Here is a 16,806-nt window from a genome sequence, read left to right as displayed (position 1 = left end):
GAGACTCAGCATCAAGGGATTGAGAAAAACTCTAGAATGAGCTGAGACCCAACATCAAGGGACTGAGAAAAACTTCTCGACCAAAAGGGGAAAGAGTGAAATGAGACAAAGTGTCAATGGCTGAGAGATTACAAACACAGTTGAGAAGTTATCCTGGAGGTTATTCTTACGCATTAAGTAGATATCACCTTGTTATCCAAGATGTAATGGAGAGGCTGGAGGGAACTGCCTGAAAATGTAGAGCTGTGTTCCAGTAGCCATGTTTCTTGATGATGATTGTATAATGATATAGCTTTCACAATGTGACTGTGTGATTGTGAAAACCTTGTGTCTGATGCTCCTTTTATCTGCCTTGTCAACAGATGAGTAGAATATATGGAATAAAAATAAATAATAGGGGGAACAAATGTTAAGATAAATTTAGGTTGAAATGTTAGTGATCAATGAAAGGGAGGGGTAAGGGGTATGGTATGTAAATTTTTTTTTCTGTTTTCGTTTTTTGTTGTCTTTTTATTTCTTTTTCTGAATTGATGCAAATGTTCTAAGAAATGATCATGATGAATATGCAATTATGCGATTATATTGTGAATTACTGATTATACATGTAGAATGGAATGAGCATATATTAAGAATGTTTGTGTTTCTTTCTTATATTTTTTTAATTAATAAAAAATTAAAACAAAAATTTGCCTTGCGGAATATATCATTTCCTCTCTTATGACAGAGTAGTTACAGCACAAATCAATCACTCAATTTATACTACAGCCATTAAAGCTGTGTGATTTGGGTGAAAAAGAGAGCCTCTCTCCCGAGATCCAGAACTTTGCTCTTCCTTCCCTACCTTTCCAAGTGTGACAGTCTAATCAGAAAATTAGTTTGAGGATACTGAATGTTCTCAAGGGCTTAATGGAGAGCTCATATTGTAAATCTATTAAGTTAAGCCTTTCTTCCAAGAGGCTGCACTCACAGGAAAACAGATATTAAGATTAATATCTATGTAATTAAAAAATATTGGCAAAGTCCTCTGAGGGACTAGAGAAAAAATATAGAACTATTCAACTTTCCCACCTGGGAAAATTCTTGATATTCCCTCAAACAGTAGGGACTCCTAAGTTAATAGGCCAAGCCCTTGATCTTGAGGTTTGCTCCTATGAAACTTATTTCTGTAATAGGGAAACTAAGCCTAGCTAAAATTATGCATAAGAGTTACTTCCAGAGAACCTCTTTTGTTGCTCAGATGTGGCCTTTCTCTCTCTAAGCGCAACTCTGCAAGTCTCCCTGGCAATATCCAGAAACAACTCCCAGGGATGAGCCTGGTCCTGGCACCATGGGATCGACAATGCCTACCTGACCAAAAGGGGGAAAGGAAATGTAACAAAATAAGGTAGCAGTAGCTAAGAGCTTTCAAATAGAGTTGAGAGGCTGTTCTGGAGGTTATTCTTATGCAAACTTCAGCTAGATATTGCTATTTGCCATGCTATGTCAAGCTTATATTAACAGTATTCCTGTAAATCCTAAAGAATACCTAGGGCTCTGAAACTCTATAAAAGTTTCACTCACTAAGTTTATCTTTCAGAAACCTATAACCTCCAAATGTTTCTTAGGCCAGAGAAGCCCTGAAACCCAAAGGCACCAGTCTCTCCAAGAGCATCCACCAGTGCATCCCCCTACTCCATAACAGAGACACCCCTACTCAACATGAAGTTAGAATGGTCACTGTCCAAATATCCCTAAAGAGTCTGAGAATGATCAAATGAGAGGAAGGAGTTCCAACAGAGAAAATAGTATTTAACAAATGATTATGACTATTGAATCATTATATTGATATTTCTTTTTAGTCTCCAGTATCTTAGAGCAAGTAGAAGTAAATACCTGAAATTGTGGAAGTGTAACCCATATCATATTTTGAAATTTGTTCTATAACCACTTGTTAAAAGGTACTTCAAAATTTATCACTTTTTTGTATATATGTTATATTTCACAATAAAAATGTTTCAAAAAATGATTATAGGGCAGGCCACGGTGGCTCAGTGGCAGAGTTTTCATTTGCCATGCTGGAGGCCCGGGTTCAATTCCCAGTGCCAGCCAATGTCAAAAAAAAAAAAAAAGATTATATCTATGGCCTATGTCCAGTTCCTGTGACAGGAAGACATTTCATGAACTTCATTATACCAGCATGAGGGGCTATGAATGTGTCTGAACTCATATAGTCCTTTGGTATTAGATAATAGCCAAGAGATATCAGGTGGCTTAAGATAATTCAAAGTAGTCCTGGTAGAATTTCTAATCATAATATTGCAGTTGTTTGATAAGGAACCATGTAAATAAGATAACTGCTGGCTTGGAGGAAAATAAAGTCTGACAGAATATTCAAATGCAGGAGGAGTCTATTTATCAGGGTCTGGTTGAGAGTTAACCTTACAGCTAACAGATTTGTTAATATAATTTGATTAGAGAGATGTCTATAAAAAGGCAGCAAATTAGGATGAATAAATTAATTTAGCATTATTCACTCCTTTCTAAAAGCATTAAGTCAAAGGTAGAAGAGATATATGTTAGCCACTTATAATTAGTTTCGTAAGATACTTAAGGGCATCCTCCTAAACAAGATATCTGGGCTGGCACCCTAAGTGGTTAAAAGGAGAGAAAAGCACCTAGTTCAGAAGACAGAAAGGGGAAAGAATATGGCATACTAGATATATCTCTGTTTGAATAAATGGGACATTTTAAATTCCTTTAGTCACTACAGATATTCTAATGGAACTAACCTTTGAATATTAGTTACCTTCACCCCCCACCTCCAAATTATTTGAAAGAATAAGGCAAGCTGGTGAATACTGCCGGATAACACTGATTCTCTAGTACAGTGGTTCTTAAAATAAGGTCCCTGGCCCGTAGGGGGACCCAAGACCCTTTCAGGGGGTCTACAAGATCAAAATTATTTTCATAATAATAGTAAGATATTAGTTGTCTTTTCTCAATACATTGGCATTTGCATTGTGAATGCAAAAGCAGTGGTGGGTAAAACAGCTGGTACTTTGGCATGAATCAACGAAGTAACCCCAAACTACTAGAGCACTGAATTCTTCACTGCCACACATGGCTTTAAAAAAAAAAAACTTTCAATTAAGAACCATAATGAATAAAAAGAAAACAAATAAATAGTAATTTAGAAGTACCGATTTTATTAAATCTAGACCCATAAGTGCATTTAATACTTTGTGACAAAATGAGAAGTACCCATAAAGCAGTTCTGCTGTATATCAAAGTACAGTGTTGCCAGGAAGAAAGGTAGCTTTCCAACTATTTGAGCTGCAAACTAAACTAGCTACCCTATGGAACACCATTTTTCCCTGACAGAATAAATGACAGATGTTATTTAGACTTATGTATACTGCAGATATGTTTTTGAAAATTATGTAGCTGACTTTACTGTTATCCCTCCCTCATTCTCTCTCACTCCCTACCACCATACACAATCAAGGGGAGTAAGATACAAACATGGAGAATGGCAGCAGAAAGAAAGTTGGCACCAGTAGCATAAAAGTCCAAGAGAGGACTTTGGGATCAAAAGAAAGAGAACCAAGAAACCAGTGAAGTCATAAAATGTAGTGGAGATTAAGAGTGATAGCTCCAAGGTCTAACAGTTAACATCCCAGCTCTGCAGCTTAAAAACCACATGACTTCACGTAATTTACATAAATATCCTAAATGGAAATACGAATGCCTGTTTCATAGGTTTGTCATAAAAGTAAACTGAATTAATGTCTGGAAAGCACAACGTACAGTGCCCAGAAAATAATAAGCATTCAATAGCAGCAATTTCATCCTAAAATTACTGAGAAACAAGGTATCTGTATTTCTAAAGGGGTCACTGGTAGAAGTGCTAAATGAAAGATAAAAAAATAAGTTGGTAGCTCCTAATTTAGGAAGAGAAACCATATACGGATTCTGCATTTGTTATAAAGATGGTGTTCTAATCATACTGCTTACTGGAGAGAAAAGAAGACTGGGTTCCCAATGACTGACTTGTGGATATGAAAAGGAAAAGGAGGAATGTCTTTTCTTCCTTATCCTAACTTATTGTAGTTAAGCCAGAATTCTAGAGAGGAGAAGAGACAGAAGTCCTCTTAAAACAACCCTGAAGGGAACAAGTAGGGGAAATGGGTTCTAGTTGGTCCAATCGCAGGAATAAAAATTTTCTAACCACCACATGGCCTGGCCACTTCATTAAACAGCAAATAGGTGAACTACATCATTGATCTTTTTCTTTTATTTTTATCCCCTTATCCTCTTTACTCTCCACACTGATTGAAATTTCTATACCCTAATTATTTTCATTTTTCCACTTTGTTTACATTTTTTAAATTGAAAGCTTATTTGTAGATTGAAACAGACTAAATAAATACAATAAAGAAAATTCAACAGCTGACAGGTAAAAGCTTTCCATCTCTGGAGAAATGAAGCTACTTTTCACTTACTTTCAGCAAATATTAAACGGCTCCTTAAAACTTCTAAAAGTTTATCAATCTAAAGACTCACAGAATTTCCCTCCATTTTAAATGTATACAATTAGACAATAAAGTCTTGGCTTTCCAATTACATATAATTATTGGAACTTATACCGGATACCTATATTCAATATAATATAGGTATTACATTATGCAAATTTTTAAAAAGCCAGTCATTACAGAGAAAGATGAGGCTATGAACTAAAGTAAGCTCATGAACTTAAATAGCAAAATATTCACTTATGTATTATTTATGAATTTAGGTAGAATAAAAAAGTTTAAGCCAACAATTATGAGTTATTGGGAAATGAATCATGTCCCACAAAAAAGGTGTACATTCAGGTCCCAAAAATGGTCCTGTGATTGTGAATCCATTTGTAAATAAGACCTTTAAAGATGTTAATTAAAGGTTGCCTACACTAAATGACAGTGGGCCTTAATCCACTATGGCTGAAGTCCTTACAAGCAAAGGAAACTGGATAAAGAGAAAGACAAGTCATGGAGAGCAGCCATAAACTGGATGTCAACTGAATCCTGAAGAAAGAGGAAAAGATGTTGCTATGTGCATTGCCATATGACAGAGAAGCCAAGGACCAAGGATCACTGGCAGTTAGCCCCAGAATGCCACAAATTTCAGGGAGAAAGCAGAGCCTTGTTGATGCCTCAATTTTGGACTTTTCCTGGCCCGAAAACCATAGGCCAATAAAGTCTTACTGTTTAGGCCAATGCACTGTATGCTATTTGCTTTAGCAGCTAGGAAATTAAAATGAGCATACCAAAAGACTCTTAAATTCTTGGCACCAAAATTTGATAGTGTCTATTTTCATTAAACAGCAACATATCTTGAGATGATTTTATTTACTTTGGCTATTTCTAAATAATGCATTAAATACATCGATGTGTACTATAATACATAAGATATATCCTATAGGGCCACAAATGATTGCAATTACAGTGTTCATAAAGATTATCTCTGAACGCATTTTACATAGGTGATCTGGAACATGAAAAAATCTGTAACAAGTGTGTCATAAATATAGAATAAACTTTATTAAAAAGCTTTCCACAGAATTTAGTAATAAACTATCTATGCTACAGTATGTTGGTTATCTCTAATATTCACTAGCATAGTGATTACTCATAGTAAGCGATTCAATAACAAATTATTTTTATTTGTTAATTAAAAAGGATATAAATGCTAAAAAAAATTATACAGACAGTGCTTAATTTGCCTTAACATAAAATTCAAAAGAAATAAAATGCACCATTTTCTCTGAAAAATATTATTTAAATGTTTAAGAGTAAACTATGACATTATAGAATTATGAGATCAGGGATATCGCAACAAATCATGCATCCATAAATTTATTCAAAAGAATAGAAACAATATGGGTCTGGAAGTCAAGATAATTAATTTTTAATCCTAGCTTTCACCACATCTTTAAATTCTTTGCTTTAATTTGTTAAGATACATGAAATAGTACAAAGGAAAGCAGAATAAACTGAAGATACTATAATTTTAATTATCCTTCAAATAAGATATAGCAATTAGCTAAGGTGCTAAATTCCTCAAAACACAAATCCTATGCTTTCTTCAGACAGCAGGCCATGATTCTCTTTGACATTATTAATATTAAAAATGGTATGTAAGCAAAGCTAGATTCAAGAAAGGATGAAATGAACCTTCAGAGTTCTAGGAGAACACCTGTAGGCACACACAAAAAACTGTGCTGAACTGCTGAAAAAGCTCAGCCCAGTATAAGAGATCACCTTCTAAAAAGAGGACTGTATGAAATTACAGACACAAACGTATGGAAATTAGCACTTACCAAAAGGCTGTAAAACTGCTTAATCAGAACAGACACTACTCTCAGCAAACGCATGCAGATAGGAAAATATGGCTTTTCAACTGGTGCTGGGGAAGATGATGTGCTGGAACCTTGTCTGAACTTTATATTTGGAGAAAAGAGCTTTATCACAAGAGGACATACCCTTTCTTTCAGGAGGAAACTAAATTCTTGGTGCTAATTGCAAAGACAAAAAAAAAAAAAAAGAAGAAATGAGTTAAATTATTCAGGAGTCTGTACTTAAAACACAGCCTCACCAGCAAATAAAACTTCTTAATAATCAGTATTAATAATTTAGCTTTCTTCTAAGTTTACTAGTTTACAGTATATGCACAAATCTGAAATAAGTACTCTAATAGTACATGATCAAAATAATAATCAAAATTTTACGAAGTTTTAAAAAGGACCTAAACTTAAAAGAAACATTTAATGATCTTGTTATTAGTGGTTATCACTAAGAACTTTAATTTCAGTTGGATTCTGGCAATGAAAAGCATAAAGAACAGAAGAAAGAAAATATATTACACAAATTCAAACAGATAAAACATTTAAAATAGGCAGCTGAGGAGAGAAAATTTGATTATGAAAAGTTTAATAAGATATAATTCACTGATTTTATTTTGCAAAGATGACAATTCTATTCATTCAGAGAAATAATAGTTAACTAAAATTTTTGTTCTACTTGGATTGTTTGAACAGAATATAATGAATTAAGATAAAATATACTACTGATAAAACAAGCATAATTAGTTTACAAATATGGGGAATCATGAAGAGGTCTTAAATTTTACTATAGTCATGGCATAAAATGCAGAAAAATTTCCTTAACCTCTTAATTTCCTGCCTATATTAGCAGAAAGCAATCCCACTTTACTGATAATATAAAGTCTAGTTTGCATTTAATGACTAGCCTCAAAATATTTTTTATTTTTTTGTTTTAATCATCTAAATTTCATTGGCTCTGAGAACAAAGAATCAGAAAAATTATCTAACCCATCCTTTAGTTTTACATAAAAGGAAAATGAGGTACAGAGAAGTTTATTTCCTTAAACTCACAAACTTTTAAAAAATTGTATATTTAAAAAAATCAGATTCATTAAATGAAAAGAATCAGAAAATAGAGGAAAATCAGATTCATTAAATAAAAAGAATCAGCAAATAAAAACTTTGCCTAATATTACCTCCTAGAGATAAATTAGTCACTCTTAGTTTCCACATATATAGCTTTTCCAGACTATTTATATGCATTTTAATATATTTTTAAATTTTTACTTCTCCAAAATGGTTCCTTAAGGGATTTGAAATTCTGCTCTCCCATCTATGGATAGTTTCTTTAAGTACCAAAATGAAAAATAAAGGTAAATCCATTTCCAAACTTCACAAAAGTAATTATTTTATTTATTGGTTAATATGTAAATATTATAAACAACTCTGAAAAGTTTAACTAACTCACTGCTTCCCTCTCAGGACTCAACTCACTACAACAAGGTTTCCTTCACCATCACCACCACCACTAGCCACCACCCACCACTCCCACTCCCCTGAAACTATTCTCAGTAGAGTCAGTATGGTCTCTGTGGTCAAAGCAAATGCTGACTTAAAAAAACTGTTATTGCAGCAATATAAATACAACATAACTTTCCCCATTTAAATCACTTACAAGTAAACAATTCTGTGTGTTAATTTCATTCAATGCACTTTCAAATCTCAATAAGTTATCTTTTCTTGCACTGATAAGGTATACCAACAATGTTTAGTATGATAGCAAGTATCTCTGTCTCATTCCCAATCTCAGGGAGAAAAAATATTGAAATTTAACACTGCTGTGGGTTTCTGATAGAAATTCTTTAGTAGATTATATAAATTCTCTTTTTAAAAAATCATGAATAATGATGAATTTTATCACTTTTTCATCATCTATTGGGTTAATCATACAAATTAGTTGCCTTTAATGTATTAATGTGATGAGTTACATTTATTATACAGATAAGTTTGTTATTGATCTTAACTCTGAAAAGTATACAGAATATTAATTGTGAATGCATGTACAACTGGCAAACCTAGGAAGAAAATCACTGGAATTATTAATATCAAATCAAGATAGAGGGTACCTCAGGGTGAGGGAAAGGAGGGTGATGCAACGTGAAAGCATCCACATGGGGTCTCTGAGCTACAATACTATATAATGTTTTATTTCTTAATAGAAGTATTTTATATGCGAGTTTTCATTTTATTGTTTTTTAAAAATAATACCCATAAGTTTTATCTACTCTTGTTCGCATGCTTATCAAATGAAAACAAAACAAAAATAACAAATAATTAGCTAAGCTAAAAACTGAAATACATTTCCATTTGAACCAGAAATGGAACAGAAACACACTTAAGTCTGGAATGAGAGAGAAGTGGCAACCAGGTTAACTATATAGAGGCATGGAGTCAGAATCAGTGGGAGAAAATAGGAGCAATCTGCTACCTGCACTGTTCTAAATAAAAAAATAAAAAATTCTATCGGGCATATGATTGAATATCGTGCTGTGACAAAAAGGAACAAAGCTATGAGGCACGCAACATTGTGAATGAACCTGTGGGACATCTGATGAGGCAAAATGAGCCAGAAACAAAAGAACAATATTGCATGTCTCATTTAGAAAATGCTTTTATAAGCAAACAGGGGCCTAGACTGGAAACTCTTGTAGCAGTCACATTTTGTCCAGAGTAGTAATTATTATTTCTGGATTTTTAGAGGCTGTTTTATATTGTACAACCTGGTATTCAGAGATAAGAATGAAGGCAATCAGGTCAGGATTAAGGTAATTAAGAACACAGGGGTAAGGAAGACATTGTCTAAATTTTAGAACCTCACTTATTCTTTGAGACCAAAGGAAGAAAGGTTTACTTTGTCCGGAAACTAAATTTTCTGTAACACACAATCTAACTCAACCTCTCTGGATAGCTCCTTTGAACAAGTGAAACACAGGGAGCCCAGAATAAGAATGAGGGCCTTTACTACTGTATAGCTTAATGTAATGCCTGGATACATCATAGAATATATTAAGCACATAATCAGAAAGTATTGGCAAAGTCCCTTGAGGGATGGGAGTAAAAATATGGAACTATTAAACTTTACCATCAGGGAACCCATGATACTGTGTCAAACATTAGGAACATCTAAATCAATAGGCCAAATCCTTGATCTTGAGGCTTACTCTTTGTGAAGCTTATGTAGGTAGCAGAGAAGCTTAGCTTATCTATAAGTATGCCTATGAGTTACTTAGGGAGGACCTCTTTTGTTGCTCAGATGTGGCCTCACTCTCTCTAAGCCCAACTCTCTAAGTGAAATCATTGCCTTCTGCTCCCCACCGCCACCCGATGTGGGCCATGACATCCAGGGGTGAAAGTCTCCCAGGTGACATGGGAGATGACTCCCAGGGATGAGTCTGGCTGTGGCACTATGGGATCAGCAATTCCATTCTGACCAAAAGGAGGAAAAGAAATGTAACTAATAAAGTATTAGTGGCTGAGAGAGTCCAAATACAGTTGAGAGGCTACTCTGGAGGTCACTATGCAAAGTTTCAGTTAGACATTGCTACCTAACATAAATTGCCAAGCCCCAACCAAAACTATTCCAGCCAATCCTAAAGAACACTTGGGGCAATACATAAGATTCTACAAAGCTTCCATGCACTAGGGTAACTTTCCAGAAGCTACAACCTCCAGATGAGTCCAGGGACCAGATAAGTCCTACAACCTAAAGGGCCCAGCCTCTCCAGAACATCAGCTAGTTTCATATCCCTATTGTATATTATTGACAGCCCCTTCCAACATGAAAAAAGTTAGACTGGTCATAGCCCAAACACCCCTAAAGACTAGGATAGAAAGATCAAAGGTGATGGTAGAGTTATACAGAGAAGGTAGGGTTTAATAAACGAGTATGATTGCTGAATCATTAAATTGATATTTTTTTTAGTCTGCAGTATCTCAGAGCAGCTAGAAGTAAAAACCTAAAATTGTGGAATTGTAATCCACCCATACCAAACTCTGAAATCTGTTCTACAACTAATTGTTGCACTTTGCTTTGAAATGTATTGCGTTTTTACATACATTTTTTACAATAAAGGAAAAAAAAGTCAACTGTGAGAATAAAAAAAAATTTATTCCTTCTAGCCTCCTATAATCTGGAGCAGTTAGAAGGAAAAATCTGAGAGGATGGTATAGTAGCCCATGACAAACTCTGGGATCTGTCTTGTCACTACTTGTTGAAGAGTGCTTTGAAAACTATTGCTTTTTTTCTTTTTTTGCTTTGTATATATATTATATTACATAATAAAAAAAGTTTAAAAAGGGCAGGCCACAGTGGCTTAGCAGGCAGAGTTCTCACCTGCCATGTCGGAGACCTAGATTCGATTCCCAGTGCCTGCCCATGCATTAAAAATAAAAAAGAAATTTAAAAAGTTAAAAAAAAAAGTATTGGCAAAGTTCCTTGAGGATGTGAAAAAAATATATGGAACTATTCAACTTTACCACCAGGGAAATCCCTGATACTATGGCAAACATTATGACACCCAAATCAATAGGTCAAGACCTTGGTCTTGCTTACTTTTGTGAAGTTTAGTGGAAAAGCTTAACCTATTCATAGGTGTGCCTAAGAGTTACCTGCAGAGAGCCTCTTTTGTTGCTCAGATGTGGCCTCACTCTCTCTAAGTCCAACTCTACAAGTGAAATCACTGCCCTCCCCACTACATCAGACAGGACATCCAGGAGTGAAAGTATCCCTGGCAGCATGGGAGATGACACCCAGGGATGAAGCTGGCCCTGGCACCATGGGATCAACAATGCCATCCTGACCAGAAGGGGAAAAAGAAGCATAACAAAAAGCAGTGGCTGAGAGGATTCAAATAGAGTCAAGAGACTACTCTGGAGGTTGTTCTTACGCAAACTTCAGTTAGACAATGTTACCTATCATAACTTGCCAAACCCCAACCAAAACTATTCCATCCAATCCTAAAGAATACCTAAGGCAATATATAAGATTCTACAAAGCTTCCATGCACTAGGGTAACTTTCCAGAAACCTACATCCTTCAGATGGGTCCAGGGACCAGATAAGTCCTACAATCTACAGGGCCCAGCCTCTCAAAAACATCAGCTAGTTCCATGTTCCTATCCCATATTACTGACAGTCCCTTCCAACATGAAAAAGTTAGAATGGCCATAGCCCACATACCCCTAAAGAGTGGGAGAAAGATCAAAGGTGATGGTGGAGTTATACAGAGAAGGTAGGGTTTAACCAATGAGTATGATTGCTGAATCATTAAATTGATATTTTTTTTAGTCTCCAGTATCTTAGAACAGCTAGAAGTAAAAACCTAAAATTATGGAATTGTAACCCATATCAAACTCTGAAATCTGTTCTACAACTAATCGTTGTGCTGTGCTTTGAAATTTATTGCTTTTTTTTTTGTAGATATGTTATTTTTCACAAAAAAGGATGATAAAAAGTATGTATATTCCTTTTAGCTTCCAATGTTCTAGAGCAGCTGGAAGGAAAATTCTGAGATGAATGTATGGTAGTCCATGACAATTCTGGGATCTGTCCTGTAACTACTTGCTGAAGAGTGCTTTGAAAACTATTGCTTTTTTCTTTCTTTGCTTTGCGTATATATGTTATATTATACAATAAAATAAGTTAAAAAAATTCTATTGGGGCCAAAAAGCAAAAAATCAAAGAAAAGCAAAAATCTTGCAACAGATAACAAAAGATGTTTCTTTTATTGAGTCAATTACATGCCAGGCATTTGTGTCACTAGATATTTGTAATAACTTGGCATGAGAGGCATTATCTCTATAGCTCAAGGGAGAGTTTGAATTAGGACACACTAGTGGTGATTAGCAAACCCAAATACTTACAATGGGCATAATTTTATATATGTATAATTGCCTTGGAAGGAGACATTATCTTTATTATATTGGACAACAAACAAATCTGCCTTTTGCTCCAAGCTGAGACACTATCTCGGCTGTTTCCAATATAAAGATCCTTGAAAAGACAGTGAAGATCAGTTAGTATCTCTGCTCAAAAGACAGGCAAACACATAAGACCCACAGAGAATTATCTATTAAAAACTGTAACTTCTCTCCACCTGGAATTCTTAAGGTACTTGTGAAATCGGTAAATATGTAATATAGAAAATATGCAGATGTACACAAAACATATTCATTGGAGCTGTGAAGGTTAAGAATCGCATCCAATACACAACTAGGGTTGAGTATTTCAGAAAATTTATCAGTGAAAGTATGGATATTAGACCTGTTGTTCAAACTGTAAAATGAAATTTCACCTAACTCACAGTCCAGATACATGCCAATCCTCAGGGTTTCCCCTTTAACAGGAGAGTGACTGAAAAAATGCCTTCTGCAACATAGTCTCCACTTCACAGTTGAAATGTCCAGTGTCTTCCTGTAACCTTCCCTTCTTAGAAAGGTAGTTTTTACAAACCCCACAGTCCATTCAGGTTTGTTATAAACTTCAATCTCCCAATAATATCTGCCAGAATCAAATCCTTCGGAACCCAGGACAACTGAATAAACTGTAAATCTCTTTGGGTTAGAATAAGTCTGATTTTATTCACAAACACCACAACTTTTTTTTAATCCTCAGAGACTAGGAGATTAAAATATACTGTCTGGGGATACAGAGTGACATCTGTAAATTTCTGTACAATTTTCTGCAGAGCTGACTGCTAAGGATGAAGACTGCTTCCTTCTTTCCTTAAGTGAATATAAAAAACTGGGGTTTTCAGGCTTCCATGCCTGTCATGGACACTCTTGATATCTGTCACCAATTTCACTTTACTATTCTCTGCCACCTCCTTTAGCAGACTTTTGAGTGTAGAATAGTCTGAAAATGCTGTTACGTTTACATTGAGTTTCTGCTGAATTTTCTTCTGTTCATCAGCTTACCTTGACAGAACTGCCTATTGCTTATGTTCCAAACTACTGGCTCAGGTGCTCAAATCCAGAAAATAATTTCTGCCTCTTATTTTGCACGTTCTCTCAGATTCAATGATTTTCTCTCTTGGGTGGCTACTAGTTTTTATATGCTGCCTCTTGCTTTTTTAGGGACTCAATGTAAGTGCTGAGCCTATGATATGAGGTGCCCTCCTCTATGGGGTTCATGTGGTAATCCTCACGGTCAGGGGTCAAAGTGCACTGAGGACACATTTCTAGTCCTTCTCACAGAAAAGGCCTCTTTACTGATTGTGCTTCTCACTCAAGTGCACAGGTTCCTTCCTTTTCCTCTTGTTCCTGATGATGTGGAGGAACTTGACAATTTCACTTATCTTTCTCAGCTGGATGTTGTTGAAGTGTCACTCTGTGAACTGGAGTCAGAGACAGGGCAAGGGAGTCTGTCCTTAACATTTTCCCATGACTGATGGATATAGGAGTAAGAGAAATTGGGCCCACATTCAATGATGACAATGTCTCCTACACAATCCAGGCAGATGGGGCAGCTGGCTTCTGTCTGGAGATCTGCCAGGGCTGTTGCAACAACCATTGGGCCACGAATGAAGGTCTGGGCTGAGATGAGTTTTCATTAGGAGGGTTAAGCTATATAGGTTCTCTCCAGTGAGAAGCTGATACACCTTCAGGATTTACATTCTTCCTGTGCTGAATGTCTCCTCCAATTAAGGCAGCTTGCCTGCCCTCTGTTGCTGAGGAAGATGCCAAGGGAGGCTCTGCTCACACCCTATAGCCAATCACAGATTAGTTCATCAACTATTCTTCCAGTCTTTGGCAGTTCAGTGGATGTGAACCCAAGCTAAGCAGTTCTCTGGGTTAGAAAACAGAGATGACTCCAAAGTGTCTCTTTGTTCCTAGAGCAAGTAGGTTCTGCAGGGACACTGAAGTGGATCTCCCAAACTTTTTCAGACTTCATCTTACCAAATCCTTCAGAAGCGCCTGACACACTAATTATTCGTCCATCTTGAAACCTTCTTTGTCTTGTATTATGTCACATTCTCTCAGATTAAGGCTAGTTCCTGTTTTACTAGCCTCATGTCTTTAGTCTCTTTGCATGCTCATCCTCTCACACATAACCATTTATTTCATGTAGAAGTTCCTCAGAGTGCCAGAATACCAGCCCTCTCTTCCTACTCTATGCCCTCACCATAGCTGATCTCATTCACTTCCATATCTTCAATTAGAAACTATATACCAGGGATGTTCAAATTTATAACTTCTGCCCAAAACTTTAATTCTGAGCTCAAGATTAAAACACCCAACTAACATTTTGTGTGACTTACAGATATCTCAAAATGTGTATGCACAAACCTGAATAATCTATCCCTTGTAGTAAAAATTATTTCCAGAATATTCCATCTTTACTGCTCAAGTCAGAAAGTTGGAAGTCATCTTTGAAACCGTCTCTTTGTTCAATCACTACAATTCACTGATTTATTCAGCAACTACTTGCTCAGTGCTTAATATGTGCTAAGCACTGCACTATGCAATGGGGGTGCAAGGTTAAATACAATTTTCAATGTCCTTGATATTATGGAGTTTATTTTCCAGAAGAGAAGAGAAATCTTTTCTCAGGGTCACTGCTCTTGCAATTTCCTCAGTTTGAAGTATTCCTCTCCTATTCTATCTATCTCCTAACCTAACTACTCTCTATCCTTCAGGTACAAGCTTAAGCATCATATCTTTGATTCATCTCCACCCCATTCCCACCAGGTCTGGTACCCAAGATACTAATTTTCATAGCATGTTTTATACCTTTCCTTCATAGCACTCACCACATATCTTATCATTCAGATAATACCTTTCTCCCCATTACACTTGTAAGTAAGTACCATAACGACAGGGATTTTATCAGTCTTAAATATTTAACTTTTATATCCTTGACACACAGACCAGTACACTGTAAGTGACTGGTAAATATTGGCTGAATAAGTGAATAAGTCAATGAAAACAAGTATTTACCTCTTTGGAAGAAACATTTTCAGGACTGAATTCTAGAATTTTACACAGAATAATTTTTCATCCTGCATTATAGCAGGGAAAAAATAGACAGGAATTTTATAGGTATATTAAAGTTGGAAAAAAAAATTCAAATATTCTCCTGCAAAGTCAGAAAACACAATCCAAAGTACTAAAATTTCTAATTCAAACTCATTTACCAATTCAGTAATTTTACAATTTATCAAACATCTATCATATGCCAGGCACTATTCTGGCACCTGTGCAACAATGAACAATGTCCCTATTGCAAAGAGCTTATCTTCTCATAGGGGATGAGAGAAAATGAACTAATATACAAATATATATGTCAGGAGATGATAAGTAGTATAATGAAAAATAAAGAGTTAATATAGATAAGGACACAGCATGAGAAAAGGTTGCCATTTTACGCAGAGTTGTTGGGAAAGACTTGTCTGATAAGTTGACAACTGAACACATTCTTCAAAGAAGTTAGGGAAAAGCCATATGGAAGAAAGGCATCCCAGGCCCAGGAAACAGTAAATAGAAAGGTCTTTAGGCAGGGCTCTTCTTGGGCAATTCCTTAATTGCCCAAGGAACAACAAGAAGGATAGTGTGGCTAAAGGATGAGCGTAAGGTGAAGAGAGGGAAGAGATAAGATCAAATCATACTGAGGACTAGATCATGAACAGTTCCACAAACCATAATAAGGACTTCTTCTTTTACTCTAGGTAAAGAGGACATCTATTGAAGCACTTTTACAAAGAACTGAAAAGATCTCTGTTTTAAAAGATCATTCTGAACCCCTCCATGGGACATGGTATCCAGGAGTGAAAGTCTCCCTGGTGGCATGGAAGATGACACCCAGGGATGAGCCTGGCCCTGGCACCGTGGAATCAACAATGCCATCCTGACCAGAAAGGGGAAAAGAAGTTAACAAATAAGGTATCAGTGGCTGAGAAAGTTCAAATAGAATCAAGAGGCTACTCTGGAGGTCACTCTTATGCAAACTTCAGTTAGATATTGTTACCTATCATTACTTGCCAAATCTCAAAAAAAAACATTCCTGCCAATCCTAAAGAATACCTAGGGTGTTATATAAAATTCTACAAAGGTTCCATGCACTAGGGTAACCAAAACCATTCCAGCCAATCCTAAAGAACATATAAGGCAATATATAAGATTCTATAAGGGTTCCATGTATTAGGGCAACTTTTCAGAAACCTACAACCTCCAGATGGGTCCCTGGACCAGTCAAGTCCTGCAACCTAGAAGAGCCAGTCTCTCCAGAACATCAGCTAGTTCCATCTCCCTATACTTTATTACTGACAGCCCCTTACAACATGAAAAAGTTAGAATGGCCAAATACCCCGAAAGAGTGGGAGAAAGATCAAAGGTGATGGTGGAATTATACAGAGAAGGTAGGGTTTAACCAATGAGTATGATTGCTGAATCATTAAATTGATATTT

The 16,806-nt window shown here is 35.9% G+C and overlaps 1 protein-coding gene across 7 annotated transcripts in view; it reads right to left on the bottom strand.

The window, feature by feature from the left end:
* The window catches only part of MON2 (MON2 regulator of endosome-to-Golgi trafficking), a 156,693-nt gene that overhangs the window by 83,033 nt on the left and 56,854 nt on the right, over positions 1-16,806 (bottom strand). For all 7 annotated transcript variants that reach the window (XM_077111251.1, XM_077111252.1, XM_077111258.1 and 4 more), the window contains one exon: positions 6,341-6,535. In XM_077111251.1, coding sequence (XP_076967366.1) covers positions 6,341-6,535 — 195 coding nt within the window. The remainder of the gene's footprint in view (positions 1-6,340; positions 6,536-16,806) is intronic.

This window comes from Tamandua tetradactyla, chromosome 7 (assembly GCF_023851605.1).
Source record: "Tamandua tetradactyla isolate mTamTet1 chromosome 7, mTamTet1.pri, whole genome shotgun sequence".
Lineage (NCBI taxonomy): Eukaryota > Metazoa > Chordata > Mammalia > Pilosa > Myrmecophagidae > Tamandua > Tamandua tetradactyla.
This window is presented reverse-complemented; position numbering and strand designations above follow the sequence as displayed.